Source organism: Lepisosteus platostomus, chromosome 5, assembly GCF_059453375.1.
Source record: "Lepisosteus platostomus isolate fLepPlt1 chromosome 5, fLepPlt1.hap1, whole genome shotgun sequence".
NCBI lineage: Eukaryota > Metazoa > Chordata > Actinopteri > Semionotiformes > Lepisosteidae > Lepisosteus > Lepisosteus platostomus.
This window is the reverse complement of record NC_142615.1, coordinates 15739311-15755557: the sequence shown is the minus strand read 5'-3', so window position 1 is coordinate 15755557 and position 16247 is coordinate 15739311. Positions and strand designations below refer to the sequence as shown.

The window sequence follows — 16247 nt, the reverse complement described above, 5'->3', positions numbered from 1 at the left end:
CCCAAAGTATGAACAGTTGCCTTAAGAATGTCGTGGGGAATGACAGTAATAAGTTTTACAGTTTATCTTAAAGAAATATACACAGTATTCTTGTAGTTGGAACGTGAGGTTTAGTGCATATACATTTCAAATCCTGCATATATACTTAGAAAAAATGTAATGAGTATTATGATAGCCTACTGTACTGTATCCTTGCAGATACTTTTTGAACAATCCTCGATTGGACAGCAGAAAAAAAATGATATCAGATAACTTTCATATTCTCAATTCTGAAAATCAACTTCTCCTCTCTGGAAAACATTTTAGGGTTCCCAGATGTAGATCAAATTGATGCTAATATTCATGTTCCCTTATCTATTTAAACAGGGTAAATAAATCTGTGTCAGTAACGGCTTACTTTGTAACAAACTACGTAATGTGTAATTTAGGTGATGTGTAATATTTTGTGATGTATTCAGATGACCCGAAGCAATGTCTGTCCATAGAAAGTTTTCCCTAGGGGGATAGGACATCAAATAAAGTTGATCTTATCTTAAAACAGTTTTTCCTTATTCAAGTACGTTTGCATTACAAGCATGTGGTTTTTGCATTTTTATGATATTTCGGATGTGAATCTGTTATTTTTGTTGAGCTTTGTCTAGACAAGTAGCCTTACTTATACAGTATGTGGAGCGATTTGCTCATGAGATGTTTGCTTGTTCTATTTCTGAGCTCAGTATAAGGGGTAGGAAGCATGACTGTAACATAACCCACCTCTCGTCCTGGCCCGAGCCTGAGGCTCGCCCCCTAGTGCAGGGTTAGAGGTGTGAAATAACGTTGTAACTATTGCTCCATTAATAACATGTTGATTGCATGTTTCTAGATGGGTATAACAGAGATCTCAACTACAGAGGGGCCTTATAAGCCAATGAAACATGGTAGCTTCCTGAGAGACACCACAGGAAGACAGGAGTTTGTGATGAAAGTTCGGGAGGGATGGCAACAGCCAAGTTCAATCAGACAGGCTGTCAGTATTTTAGCAATCACTCCTGACTCCTCTCCTGAAACACTGTCAATACTGCACGTGATCCCCCTCTCTCCCTCGCATCCCTCCTCCACCCCGTCTCCACCTGTGCAGCTGTCCCCTGGTCACTCCTCCTCCTCAGCCAAGTTGGTTCGGCCAGATTTTCACACCATGATCCTTTCAGTACGCTTAATTCTTGGTCTTGTTTTTTTTCTCCCCAGAAAACTGACTGTTCGCCCCACCTCTGCACTAAGTGGCCTCCTGATAAAGTCAGGTTCCCTTGTGCCTTGTGTTTACAAGTAATACTTCAGACTGGTCGGCCTCGCCTCAGGGTGTTTGGGTGTTTGATATTATACAGTTGCAATGCTGAGGCCTGTGATTGTGATGCTTTAAGGCTACAGGAGTCTCTCTGGAAATCCTGAGTGATTTCCGGCGTTCAGGCAGAAATACAGTACCACCCTCCCACAGTGCCAGTCCTACAGTGTCCAGTCTGCAGAATCTCCTTGAGATGTGGTCTCTCCGATAAGCGATCCCGTCAGCGAGAGACTAGCTTAAGCAGGATGTTCTGTATGTTTCAGTTAATTATACTGTAAATGCACAGATGTTGAGCTCATCATCCTTTTAATTAAAATATATTTTGTCATCTATGCTAACTGTAGCTAAGATCAAACTATCAAGGTTACAAATAAATAATTATAAATTAAATATATGCATTATATTGCTAACGCTGATGCAAGAGGCAAGTCATAGGAACTGAACACAGAATGGATAGGAGTCACAGTGAATGAGAGAGGAATGAACTAAATTATTTAAAAGGATTAAAACACTGAAAAACAGGAGACACAATAAGAGATAGAAGATCACAGGAAATACCTCAGTAACAAACATACAAACACACAGGACAGGAGACACAGCGAGAGAGAGGAGATCACAGAGAATCCCTCAGTTTTAAGTAGACACAACCGGACAGGAGACAGAGTGAGAAAGAGTAAATGAAATACAGTGGGATTGATAGGAGATGGATTGTAAAGAGATTGGACACACAGAGATGGAAAGAAAGACGGTGTCGGTTGAACTCGCTGACTGAGTTATTTGACGTTGCTATTTCTTTGGCAGATTAATTACTTCCAAGCACACGAGGTCCAGAATTTCGCTGGCGTGGAAGAATTGTTCCAGGTTGGTCTCCTCCCATTCCTGCAGGTCAGTGCCCCTTCAGTCAGACTCTGTGTTCAGGGAGACACACAGAGAAGTCTCACACTGTGAAAAATGCTCCAGAGCATTTGTCCACCTTTTGGAATTCTTCTCCTATAGTGAACAGTGAAATAAAACCAAGAATGGGAGACTTCTTTACACAAAGGGTGGGGTGTGTATAGAACAAGCTGCCCAGCTATGTTGTTGAAGCTGATACCCTGGCTTCTCTCCAGACACAGCTGGGTGAGCTCCTCCAGTCAGGACAGGAGGCTCTACTGTACACAGAGAGGGGAACAAAGCTGATACCCTGGCTTCTCTCCAGACACAGCTGAATTAAATCATGGGATCAATTAATCACTAACTACCAGACAGTGTTGAAAAAACTAAAAACCTTCTCTTGTTTTTAACCTTTCTTCAGTTTTTAGAAAACCTGTATGCAGAAAAAAAATATTTCATTTTTTACTACTTCAACGGTCAGATCTCTGGGTATTTAAATCTGACTAGAATGTGTATTGTACAAAATCTCTTTTTCACTATCAGTGTTGTTTTTAGTGTCATTTTCATTACTTCTGCAGGTTTTATACTGTGGTTAACAGTTAAAAAAGTCCTCACTTTGTGCTGCTCTCGGTTTGTTGATGGTGGCGTACTCAACATCACTGTTTGGTTGTGTGATGTCTGTAAAGAACAGGATACAGGTCAACACTTACGTTAACTTATACTATACAGGTCATCACTTATACAGATGCAGCCATTCAAAGTGCGCGGTACAGACACATACCGGAGGTAATTGGCTATGGCGTCGTGCATCGTGACGCGTGATGACGCAAAATACCGCGGTACGTGATTGGTTGACCGACAGGGGCACTCGTGGTCTGTTGGTCTGTCGTAGAAAGACTTACTGTAAACGTCTTTACTGTGCCCGTTGTAGATATTGAATTTTACCACTGAAGGGAAATCTTAGTAGCTGAGCATAAAAAGAATAGGAGCATACTGTAACGCGTGTGAAAGCCATAAACGATATTAATTTTGGAACATAAACATACAGTATATAGCTGGTCTTGGTACTTTAAAGAAAAAAATACACACCAGTATTCCATTTCTCCATAAACATTGTAAGCTTCGAAGTCTTTAACGTGATACCAGACTCAACAAGCATACTTTTAGAATTTGATTAAAAGGGAATATAATATGGAATCGCGTATCTCAAGAATTTAATAACGGTATGATTATATCCATGTACTGCGACAGGGCTCTGTAGGGCTGTTTCGGCTGTCTGTTCATGCGAGCTGTCTTGTAGCCTACTGGTCTAGGTGGGTGACTACCAACTGGCAGGTTGTGTGTTCAAATCCAGCTGGTGCTGGACTTTTCATTTTTGTTTATTTATTTTTTAATCGCGTAACATAAACATATTACCGTATGCAAACTGTACTGTATACAGTATGTATATGTATATTTAATGTCTTAACTGTGCCCGTTTAATTGAATTTAAAAAAATTATTTAACACGAACATTAAGCTGTTTACATCTTCCGCCTGAGAACAGTCACCCGTTGCTACCCAACGCAGAATGGTGATTGGCTGACACCATCTGACACCCCTCTGATTGGAGAAAAAAGATGTGCTGGTTTGCTACACATACTGTACCAGGAAGAGGATTTCTTTCTATTCAAAACGTGTATTTTAAAAGTTTAAGAAGTAAAAACCTTACAGCGTACACAGATTTCTAAACTGATCAGGATCGTTATCTTTGTCTTATGCATAATAATGTTCACCGCTCTGTCCAGCAAATTAATAATAAACTTTATTTTATATAGCGTTTTAAACGAATAAGTAATTAGATTGCTCATAAACCTAATCACTTGCTTTTTCTTTTTATTTAGGCTCAGATTTCAACTATAGATCGTATTATTAATAACCATAAGAACAACCAACCAACAAAAACAACCATATAAACATAATACCAACCAAAAACATAGATAACAACCACAATACAAAATCAAATATATCAAACCATTTTACTCTCGCAAAGTCCTCCAATTATCATAATCCCGCCCCTTATGCAAAACCAAACCTTCCTCCCATCCCAGTTTATCATGTTTATCATAAACAAAATCCACCTCAATTTTCAACATAAAGCATTACACAAAATCAATACCTCAACACTCCATACTCAACAACGATAATTCACAAACAGCCAGAACATGTAACTACACATTCCCAAACAAACCTAATTTCCATAGCCCCGCCCCTTATGCAAAACCAACATCCCTCCCCTGTTCTCTCTCTCCCCTGGCGGTTGTAATTGTTTTTATTTTCAAATAAATTTTAGCAAAGTCATGTATTTTAAAAATCTTAAGATTTTTATATTTATGTCTTTATTTAGTGGTTTCATTAGTGACAAAGGCTAAACTTTCTTGGAAAAATGTCTTTTATGTAAACCATGTTTGCTATTAATTAATTCAGGGCTAAAATATGTTCATTGTCTTCTAATGAAAGAAGGGTTCCTTTCGCCGTAGTCGGGAGCCTAGCCTTTAACTAGTAAGTACTGTACTTACTGGGTTTTTGAGGGGGGGGAGGTGTCTTTCGCTGGAAATCTCGCCTCCTACTTTGAAAATACCCGTGAAACCGGTTCAATTCGTCACAGCCAGCACTCCTGCAGAGAGGGGGGTTGTACTTGCAGTGTATACAGTACACGCGTTCTGCTCTTCGTTAATGTCTAAGCCGGAACATATCATTATATCTCATTTTGTATTTCTTAAAAAAAAATTGTTTTCCCAGCCAAACAGTATTGTTTTTAACCTGTAAAGCGCTTTGAGGAGCCACCTTTAAAGGCGCCATATACAATAAAGTTCATTATTATTACTATTGTAAATTTGCTGGACAGAGAGGTGAACATTATTACACAGAAGACAAAGATAGCGATTTACGTTGCATTGTGTATCGTGCTGCTTTAATACAGTTTTAAATAATTGAAAGTCTAAACAGTATCAGCTTTATTTATGGGTTTTAAATAAAGGTGATTTAAACGCGATTTAAATCAATATAAATGTTTATATTGTAACGCATAGGTGACTATTCATTGTTATTAAAATGACTTAAATTCGATCATGTTGTGATATTTAGAAATATACATTTGTTTGGTGCGAGTGAAGTTTTATTTAATCTCTGAGCCATACTGATTCTTCTGGAAGCCAGTTTCCGCCAGGGAGTAAAAAAAAAACACACTATGGTATTCTCTCCAATGCAGTGCAGTTAAAAACATACCTCTGATGCTGCTCCTAAATGAATATCGTTTATGACCATCAGAAGCTTTAAGCTTTATTTTGAATTATATTTAACCCTATTTTTTCTTTAGTTTTGTATTTAACTTATTATAATAATAGTCAGACTTAATGTATATTTGAACAATGAAAATATATTTTTACAAGATTTTACATTAAGCACTTAAAATGAATATGGTTAATAATAGTAAACTGTAACATGCTGTAACAAGATCGGTTAAACTGTGAAGAAAATGCTTTCAGAGAAAATGTTTCAGGTGTGAAGAACATAGATCTCCAATGCAATTTCAACCAAACCTGTTCCCACACACCCTGCCCCCACTACCATTAGAATATACACAAACATTTTAGCGTTTCATTCTGAGCAGAAGACCCTCACACCTGAAGAGTGCTGGCTGTGACGAATTAAACCGGTTTTACAGGTTTCAATCACAGACCATGTGACATGGGACTCAGTAAACTAACAGCACCACTGGATTTGCTAATACCGAACCAAAATCCGCAATATGGAAACAGAACCTGTGTGATTGTTGATAGATGATGTACTCGTAACATTTTTTCAAGACGAACTACAACATTTAAAAAATGACTTGTATGTACTTGATATCTCTAATCAATCCACGGGTCCCAGCACAAAACGAAAGTAAAACGCATACCGTTTCGCGCTTCTTATTAGTTGCTCAAAAGTAATTTGACCGTATGAAATGCATAATATAAACCTAGAAACATATACGTGAGCAGTACTTAAGCACTGTAGTATCGGTGTTAAGACATACCTCTCAAATACTGTAAATCAAGTTAAAAATATCTCAAGACCGATTCTGGTCGTAATGAAACCATGTTTCGTGTATGTTTTCTTTTTCATCTTGAAATAATTCATTTCTAAATACCTTTTTCACTGTTAACATCTTGGAGCAACTCTGCGACAAAATATACACTCTGACAGTTCATCCTGCTACCAACATTAAATAAAACAAATCTTAAGATTTCTATATTTATGTCTTTATTTAGTGGTTTCATTAGTGACAAAGGCTAAACTTTCTTGGAAAAATGTATTGTATGTGTTGCAGAAAAAACTGACTTGCTTTAACAAAATATGTTTACAAATCCTTTCACCTGGCATTTTCGTAGTTAGAAATTATGGAACGCTCTGTTAAAAGCAAGGGAGTTTTTATGTCCGTTGCAGTTCTTTTGCAACATGAATATAATTATATCGTTATTAATTTCTTGAGATACGCGATTCCATATTATATTCCCTTTTAATCAAATTCTAAAAGTATGCTTGTTGACTCCGGTATCACGTTAGTTAAAGACTTCAAAGCTTACAATGTTTAGGGAGAAATGGAATACTGGTGTGTATTTTTTTCTTTAAAGTACCGAGACCAGCCATATACTGTATGTTTATGTTAAGATTTCCTTTCAGTGGTAAAATTAGATATGAATATTCAATACTTAAACGGGCACAGTTAAGACATTAAATATACATATACATATTGTATACAGTACAGTTTGCATACGGTAATATGTTTATGTTACGCGATTAAAAAATAAATAAATAAAACTGGAAGGTCCAGCACCAGCTGGATTCAAACACACAACCTGCCAGTTGATAGTCATACACCTAGACCAGTAGGCTACAAGACAGCTCACGTGAGCAGGCAGGCGAAACAGCCCTACATAGCCCTGCCGCAGTACACGGATATAATCATACCGTTATTAAATTCTTGAGATACGCGATTCCATATTATATTCCCTTTTAATCAAATTCTAAACGTATGCTTGTTGACTCCGGTTTCACGTTAGTTAAAGACTTCGAAGCTTACAATGTTTAGGGAGAAATGGAATACCGGTGTGTATTTTTCCTTGTGATATTTTAAGCTCTAGTTGAATGATAGGTGTCGCATTTTAAATCATTTTCGTAGTTAGAAATTATGAAACGCCCTGTTAAAAGCAAGGAAGTTTTTATGCCCGTTGAAGTAAAACAAAATGCCTGACAAAGTATGGCTTGGACAGATTCCAAGTGCTTGTACAAATGTGGTAAAGAAATTATACTTTGAGTATACAGCTTGTCCAAAGTCATCCATTATTAATACTATTAGTAATATGTTCAGTAAAGGCTTTGATGCATAAATATTTCTGATAAAGGTAGGTTGTGTACTTTTGTCCAACTGAGCAATCTTGCTTTCATAAAATATACCAACATTTTAATGACTGATGATTAACATGCTGTAATACACAGTTCACAATTAAAGGCTCAAATGCTGTACATGAGAGGTTAAGCTCCCCCTGGCGGTTTTACAAGGCAACGCCGGATAGTTAGTCACGTGACACACGTGAACCGCGTGATACCCCGGTGGGCGTGTCGCGGTATGCCGCGAAATACCTCACCCATTTTGAATGGCTGCATCTGTACTAACACTTAAACAACACTTACATTAACTGTACAGAACGACAGGACTCACTGTTCACACTTGTATTGACACTGTACATGACAACAGAACTCACTGTTCACACTCGTATCGACGCTGTACACGACAACAGGACTCACTGTTCACACTCGTATTGACAACGTACTGAACAACAGGACTCACTTTTCACACTCGTATTGACGCTGTACACAACAACAGGACTCACTCTTATTACACTTGTTCACACTTATTAAAACTGGACAGAGCAACAAGAAGTTATGTTTTAAAATTTCTGCTAGTTTTATAGGTATAAGTAAAAGGTCCTCACTTTGTGCAGCTTGGGATTTGTTGACTGTGGAGTATTCAACAGCAGTATCTGTCTGTATTAATTCTGCAAAGAATAAAACACATGTTCTCACCCATTAACACTGTGCAGAACAACAGTGATCTCGGTGTGTTAACACTGTACAGAACAGGACTCACTGTTCACAGTCATATTGACACTGTACAGAACAATAGGACTCATTGTTTACACTCGTATTGACACTGTACAGAACAATAGGACTCACTTTTCACACTCGTATTGACGCTGTACACAACAACAGGACAGATGTGATCTATCCACCCTCCCAGATGTGATGTCGGGCCTTTGCAGAACCTACCTCACGTCACCAGTTCCACCCCTCCAGCATTACTGTTCCCCACTTCTCCAGCTGGGCAGACTGGAGCCACAACAGGAGGTTACAACAGCAGCGTCTGCATCGGGGGCCTCGAACCCACGACCCGAACTGCACGCGGTCACAGCACGCCACCGAGGCCTACCAGCAGGCAGCTGCTCCTTGGGTTCGGAAGGCACTGGACTAGGAACGGGTCCAAGCCACCAGGGGGAGCTTACTGCGCTCTCTCGGGTCAACTGAGAGCTCCCTGCTGTGAAGTCACAGGAGGAACTGGTGCAGTCTGACCAAGAGACACTGGGAAATCTCCTGAGGGGCCCCTCCAGGGGCCTTCTGTCATAATCTCAAACACAATCTCAGTGGAGCCCCGCCTCAACCTGTCTGACTGTCCGAACCTGTGGCTCCTCCTCCTGCTGAGCAGGATCACTGCTGTGACAGCTCATCATCACTGGAGTAAAACTGACCCGTCTCTGGATGGTCTTATCCCAGCTCCCCTTCCCTCTCTCGATGTCTCCTGTGTCTGTAGGTGTTCCACAGGGAAACCAGTTCGACATTAAGTGCTCATCCTCTCACTACACTGTTTCCTGGTTGGTACCACCAAGGGAACACAGTGTTTCAATGGTTGGAAGGAAAAGGCACAATTTTTTAAAAAACCCGCAGAGCCACTTTATACTTCTGATGACGATAGAAGGGACATATTTACAAGTACTGTTATAAAAGGTCTCGGATCTCACCGTTACCGGCTGGGAGTGGAGTTTGCGCCAGGCAGTAATCGGAATCCGTTTTCTCCAGGCGTTCTGAAAAAACTCAAAACACATGATGAGAGACCGCAGTTTTAAAATTAGTTGAATGCAGATCGTGGACCGCTGGTTTTCTAACTGAACCAAACTTGCTCACGCTGGATCCCTTAAAACCCACAAACCCACAAACTCAGGACAGTCAGGACAGTGAAGGAGTCCTCATGGAGGAGATCAGATACAGTGAGAGAAGAGCCTAAGTCAGACAGAGACAGGATCAGAGACACAGTGGAGAATCAGGACAGTGAAGGAGTCCTCATGGAGGAGATCAGATACACTGAGAGAAGATCCACAGACAGAGAGAGGATCAGAGACACAGCGGAGAGTCAGGACAGTGAAGGAGTCCTCATGGAGGAGATCAGATACACAGAGAGAAGAGCCACAGTCAGACAGAGACAGGATCAGAGACACAGGGGAGAATCAGGACAGTGAAGGAGTCCTCATGGAGGAGATCAGAGATACTGAGAGAAGATCCACAGTCAGACAGAGACAGGATCAGAGACACAGGGGAGAATCAGGACAGTGAAGGAGTCCTCGTGGAGGAGATCAGATACACAGAGAAGATCCATAGACAGAGACAGGATCAGACACACAGTGGAGAGTTAGGACAGTGATCCCTGTACTCACGGCTTGCTCTAGCTCCTGTGTCCTTGATGACTTCATAGAAAGGCTCTGGCTTTGTCTGACTGTCTGCAGAGAGAGGAGAACGGACAGGGTGGGTATCTGTAAAGGTGTGGCTGGGGGTCCCATAGAACCAGGATTGGGGACCCCTGAATGATGTCATCAGTTAGCACTGGAGATTCAGAGTTCAGCTGGAATGAAGACTTAGAGATGTGGGTGTGTGGGGGGGGGACCCCTGGACCCCTGTTCTAGATGATTGATCTCCAGAGCATGGGCGGGGGAATGGAGAGATGAGTGGATCCTACCTCTGGGTCTCCTTCTCTTTCTGTGACACAGGATCCCCAGCACGAGCACACAGCACATCAGTAGGACTCCTAGTGAAGACCAGATCGCAGCCCAGTTCATTTGCCTCTCCTCTGTAGACACACCAGAGAGCGTGCTGAGATAATTCAGACACGTGCAGAGGAGTGTACACTGGAGGCTGTTTCATGATGCACTAGCAGTGTTCACAGGGTGAACACTCCTGGTGTTCACAGTGCACTCCCAGTATTCCCACTGCACTCCTAGTTTTCACAGGGTGCCCAGAGCACTCCTCATGTTCACAGGGTGCCCAGATCACTCCTGGTGTTCACAGAGTACCCAGAGCACTCCTCGTGTTCACGGGGTGCCCAGAGCACTCCTCGTGTTCACATTGCACACCCAGTGTTCAGAGGATACCCAGTGTTCCCAGTGCAAACCAGGGTACACAGGATACCCAGTGTTTCCAGAGCACACCCAGTGTTCACAGGATACCCAGTGTTTCCAGTGCACACCCAATATTCAGAGGTTACCCAGTGTTCCCAGTGCACACCCAATATTCAGAGGATATCCAGTGTTCCCAGTGCACACCCTTGAAGTGGTATTCCAGCTATACTCACTGGGACTTGGAGGAGCAGAAGACTCTGTAGCAGTGGTGCTGCATGTTGTTGAGTCTGGGAATGAATAAAAGAGGTTGGTTCGGCACAAGCTCCAGACACCAGTGGGCGGAATGGACATTGTCATCCTTTCTGTACCCTTTAACCAATGTGCAAACAACGTATCTTTTATTCCTCATTTATATAGAGGCTAGGGACCGTTAATAAAATTATATACTTTCTCACCTGCACATCCATTGCAACATGCATAACAGTCTGAAAAAGAAACAGAGTTTGATGAGGCACTGCAAACCCATCCTGGCTAACTCAGCCCCTGCTCACCCTTTAACCAGCATGCAGTCATGTTGAGTAAGTCCTGTTGTTCAGTACAGTGTCAATACGAGTGTGAACAGTGAGTCCTGTTGTTCAGTACTGTGTCAATATGAGTGTGAACAGTGAGTCCTGTTGTTCAGTACTGTGTCAATATGTGTGTGAACAGTGAGTCCTGTTGTTCAGTACAGTGTCAATACGAGTGTGAACAGTGAGTCCTGTTGTTCAGTACTGTGTCAATACGAGTGTGAACAGTGAGTCCTGTTGTTCAGTACAGTGTCAATACGAGTGTGAACAGTGAGTCCTGTTGTTCAGTACAGTGTCAATACGAGTGTGAACAGCGAGTACTGTTGTTCAGTACTGTGTCAATATGAGTGTGAACAGTGAGTCCTGTTGTTCAGTACAGTGTCAATACGAGTGTGAACAGTGAGTCCTGTTGTTCAGTACTGTGTCAATATGAGTGTGAACAGTGTCAATACGAGTGAGAACAGTGAGTCCTGTTGTTCAGTACAGTGTCAGTACGAGTGTGAACAGCGAGTCCTGTTGTTCAGTGCTGTGTCAATACGAGTGTGAACAGCGAGTCCTGTTGTTCAGTACAGTGTCAATACAAGTGTGAACAGCGAGTCCTGTCGTTCTGTACTGTGTCAATACGAGTGTGAACAGCGAGTCCTGTTGTTCAGTACAGTGTCAGTTCGAGCGTGAACAGCGTGACCTGTTGTTCCGTACTGTGTCATTACGAGCATGCAGACAACATATATTTATATTTAATTTATATAGAGGCTGGAGACCCTTAATGTAGTTATATACTTTCTCACCTGAACAATCAGTGCTGCTTTTATTAAAGTCTGAAAAAGAAACAGAGTTTGATGAGACACTGCAAAACCAGCATGGCTACCTCAGCCCCTGCTCACTCTTTAACCAGTGTGTAGCAAAATGGAAATGAGCGAAAGAAGGGAAAGAGAAGAAGCAGGGGAATGGAAAGATGGATCATTACTGTCCGCTGTGTCCCTGATCCAGTTGGTCCAGGGGTCTGTGTCTCTGGTCCAGTTAATACAAGGGTCTGTGACTCTGGTCCAGTTAGTCCAGGGGTCTGTGTCCCTGATCCAGTCAGTCCAGGGTTCTGTGTCCCTGGTCTAGTCAGTCCAGGGGTCTGTGTCTCTGGTCCAGTTAATACAGGGGTCTGTGACTCTGGTCCAGTTAGCCCAGGGGTCTGTGTCCCTGATTCAGTTAGTCCAGGGGACTGTGACTCTGGATCAGTTAGTCCAGGGGTCTGTGTCCCTGATTCAGTTAGTCCAGGGCTCTGTGTCCCTGGTCCAGTCTGTCCAGGGGACTGTGACTCTGGTCCAGTCAGTCCAGGGGTCTGTGTGCCTGGTTCAGTTAATACAGGGGTCAGCTGGAACCTATTTTAGGTTTTCAGATGTTCTTTTTTATTTGTGAATGTACCTGTATATTTTTGCAATACATATTTTTTCCTACTGTTTAGAGGGATATATACACTCACACACACACCCCCACAGTTCTGACTGCATATTTAGTGCAGCAGCTTCCTGTTGGGTTTCTGTGGCTTTTTAAAAAGCCGTTTGTCAATTTCCTCTTGGAGTTACAAGAGCCAGATAGATACGATCGACAAGAGCAGAGAAAATAGAAACGGTAAAAAAAGGCTTCCTTGCAATCTTGCAATTGCTGGCAATGTTTTTTGTATGTTCGTGTAAGGAAGAGGTGAATTTTGAGTGTCAGACAAATTAGAAAACGCTCGTGTGGAGAGGAGTGAGGAACAAGCTGCCCAGTCCATGTTGTTGAAGCCGATACCCTGGCTTTTCTGAAGACACAGCTGGATGAGATCCTCCAGTGAGGACAGGAGGCTCTTCTGCACACAAAGGGTGGTGGGAGTGTGGAACAAGCTGCCCAGCCATGCTTTTGAAGCCAATACCCTGGCTTCTCTCAGCCCAATTGGCCATGAGCTGTCACACAGGCCAGATGGGCCAACTGACACTTCTTTAAACAAAGGGGCGGTGTGGTGGCTCTGTGGCTAAGGATCTGTGCCTGTGGCTGGAAGGTTGCCACAGAATCCCACAGCCGGCAGAGGAATCCTACTCTGTTGGGCCCTCGAGCACAGCCCTCGTTGCCCCCGTCTGTGTGCCTGTGTGTCTCATGGAGAGCAAGCTGGGGTCTGCAAAAAGACAATTTCCTAATGCAAGAAACTTTATATGGCCAATATAGTGATCTTATCTTATGATCTTATCTAAGGGGTGTGGTGCTCCACACTATAACCAGAAAGGCTTATTTTTTCCATCGGTGTTTATCGGAGGACAAAAACAATTAATACAAATGATGTATTTGCAGAAGTAATTAACCAGTTAACATGGGAAGTAGTTTGTTGTAGGTGTGTCTTTGAGTTAACACTGCTAATTCCAAACAAGATAGCGGGTTGCATCTGCTCTACCAGAGTGATTGCTCTTACTGCGTCATATTAACCTGAAGAAAAGCTCCATTTCTCTACTAACGTCGATGCTTTTGATGCTTTTCTTCCAATTGCTGCTGCTTCTACTCCTCATAATCCTTTTCAGTTTTTGAGAACAAGATATTTAGCTTTGAAGCTGGAATTACAGAATATGTTTAGATATAAAACACGTGCAATATGTAGATATTCTGTCTGTGGTGCATCTCTTACAGTAAATTATCTGGTTCCTATCCTCTGTATCTATGTGTATACTGTACGTACATACACAGTGGAAAGTGACAGTACTGGGACAGGGAGATGAAATGAAATGCACTGGTGTTTAAGAGACCAGTAAAGTCATATAGAGATCAGCAGAAAGAAAAAACCCACTGTTTCGGCTGCTGAGCTCTCTGAAAGGTGTGATGCACAGTATGTATAAATTATAGACCTATTTACACATCGTAATTGTGCCAAGATCCATGTATATGAACAAGTACAGGTTTATTCCACGCTGAAAAGAGAAGAAAAACAACATTTCATCATATAAACTTCTTTTTTTCTTCTCTTTTCAGCGTAGAATAAACCTGTACTTGTTCATATACATAGATCTCAGCACACATATGATATGTACGTACATGTATAACCTTTACTTGTTGCTTTGCAGCCTATGCATGCTGACGCAGCTCCCTACGTGATCTGTGTACAGTACATGTACATATCGTATGTCTGTGGAGAACTATGGATATGAACATTTACACTACAGTAATACTTTCATTTCTACGATTTTTGTCCTGCCTCCCAGCAGCTTTGTTTTACACACAGAAATGTAACAAAACAGAACACCCAAATATCTCCAAACATCTGCTGGATGTGTTTGTTGAAATGCACGTACTGTATGTGTGTAGAATGCTCTGGGACTCGGTAGTGTGCTGGGGGCCAGGTTATGGAAGGTGATGGAAAAAGGATGGGAAGACGGAGCTCGCTCACCTGTGGAGTCGCCGGAGCATCCGGTGACTTCCCCCACGCGGTTCAGAGGGAGCAGCAGCAGGAGGAGCAGGGAGATGAAGAGGCAGGCTCGGAGTCCCATGGCGTCTCTGCAGAGCCCAGCTGTGTCACACTCACACAGGCGCGGGTGTGAGCGGCACAGCTATTTGAACCCCCGCTGCTATGCTGGAGGGATGGGGCGGGGGGTGCCATGTCGCTTGGTTTCCTGCAAGTAGTTTCAGAAACTTGTGTCTCCTCCCAGCAAAAATGAGTGAAAAAAAAAACTGAAAATCAAGATTTGGAGACATTTAATTGCTCTGTATTTACACTTTAAGCAGGAACTGACCCATGAATAACCGGCTTACAAACCCCAGGTCGAGTCCAGTTGAGCCTCACTGTATGAACTGTGTTCAGTACTTATATAGATGTGTTGTATTTAAACGAAGCAATGTTTATTGCAACTTTGGAATCAGTCCAGAGAAAAGCAACCGGATACGTTCCAGGGTTGAAGACAGATGACAGGCTAAAGGAACTGAGTCTCTTTAGTCTAAAGGGAGTGTCCCACAATGACAGGCTGCAGGAACTGAGTCTTTTTAGTCTGAAGGGAGTTTCCCACACTGACAGCCTGGAGGGACTGAGTCTCTTAAGTCTAAAGGGAGAGTCCCACACTGACAGGCTGCAGGAACTGAGTCTCTTTAGTCTGAAGGGAGTGTCCCACACTGACAGGCTGCAGGAACTGAGTCTTTTTAGTCTGAAGGGAGTGTCCCACATTGACAGGCTGCATGAACTGAGTCTCTTCAGTCTGAAGGTAGTGTCCCACACTGACAGGCTGCAGGAACTGAGTCTAGTCTGAAGGGAGTATCCCACACTGACAGACTGCAGGAACTGAGTCTCTTTAGTCTGAAGGGAGTGTCCCACTCTGACAGACTGAAGAAACTGAGTCTATTTAGTCTGAAGGGAGTGTCCCACACTGACAGGATACAGGAACTGAGACTCTTTAATCCGAAGGGAGTGTCCCACACTGACAGGCTGCAGGAACTGAGTCTCTTCAGTCTGAAGGGAGTGTCCCACATTGACAGGCTGCAGGAACTGTCTCTTTAGTCTGAAGGGAGTGTCCCTCCCTGACAGACTGAAGGAACTGAGTCTCTTCAGTCTGAAGGGAGTGTCCCACATTGACAGACTGAAGGAACTGAGTCTCATTAGTCTGAAGGTAGTGTCCCACACTGACAGGCTGCAGGAACTGAGTCTCTTTATTCTGAAGGGAATGTCCCACACTGACAGCCTGGAGGAACACAGTCTCTTCAGTCTGAAGGGAGTGTCCCACATTGACAGGCTGCAGGAACTGTCTCTTTAGTCTGAAGGGAGTGTCCCACATTGACAGACTGAAGGAACTGAGTCTCATTAGTCTGAAGGTAGTGTCCCACACTGACAGGCTGCAGGAACTGAGTCTCTTTATTCTGAAGGGAATGTCCCACACTGACAGCCTGGAGGAACACAGTCTCTTCAGTCTGAAGGGAGAGTCCCACACTGACAGGCTGCAGGAACTGAGTCTCTTTGGTCTGAAGGGAATGTCCCACACTGACAGCCTGGAGGGACTGAGTCTCTTAAGTCTGAAGGGAGAGTCCC

At 42.6% G+C, this 16247-nt stretch overlaps 1 protein-coding gene across 8 annotated transcripts; it reads right to left on the bottom strand.

The window, feature by feature from the left end:
* Positions 1–1607: 1607 nt before the first annotated feature.
* On the bottom strand, positions 1608–15001 carry LOC148664067 (uncharacterized). Of its 8 annotated transcripts, none has more exons than XM_088631468.1 (10): positions 14625–14985; positions 12013–12042; positions 11114–11143; positions 10892–10945; positions 10280–10390; positions 9981–10043; positions 9291–9362; positions 8211–8273; positions 2807–2869; positions 1608–2308 (listed from the first exon to the last, which is right to left on the bottom strand). In XM_088631468.1, the coding sequence occupies exons 1-10, from the start codon at positions 14722–14724 to the stop codon at positions 2256–2258; spliced, it is 639 nt and encodes a 212-aa protein (XP_088487594.1). In that variant the 5' UTR covers positions 14725–14985; the 3' UTR covers positions 1608–2255. The 8 variants fall into 8 exon arrangements, with proteins under 8 accessions (XP_088487594.1, XP_088487595.1, XP_088487600.1 ...); XM_088631469.1 differs by having other exon boundaries at positions 9291–9353; XM_088631474.1 differs by having other exon boundaries at positions 1608–2226; positions 14625–14975.
* Positions 15002–16247: the final 1246 nt, after the last annotated feature.

What these genes read in the sequence shown, in the direction of transcription:
- LOC148664067 (XM_088631468.1), bottom strand. Translation starts at nt 14,724, where the DNA reads ATGGGACTCCGAGCCTGCCTCTTCATCTCCCTGCTCCTCCTGCTGCTG. An exon ending in ATGTTGCAATGGATGTGCAG is followed by an intron (nt 10,946 to 11,113) that starts GTGAGAAAGTAT and finishes ATTCATTCCCAG; the next exon opens with ACTCAACAACATGCAGCACC. An exon ending in CAAATCCCAAGCTGCACAAA is followed by an intron (nt 2,870 to 8,210) that starts GTGAGGACCTTT and finishes TGTTCTTTACAG; the next exon opens with ACATCACACAACCAAACAGT.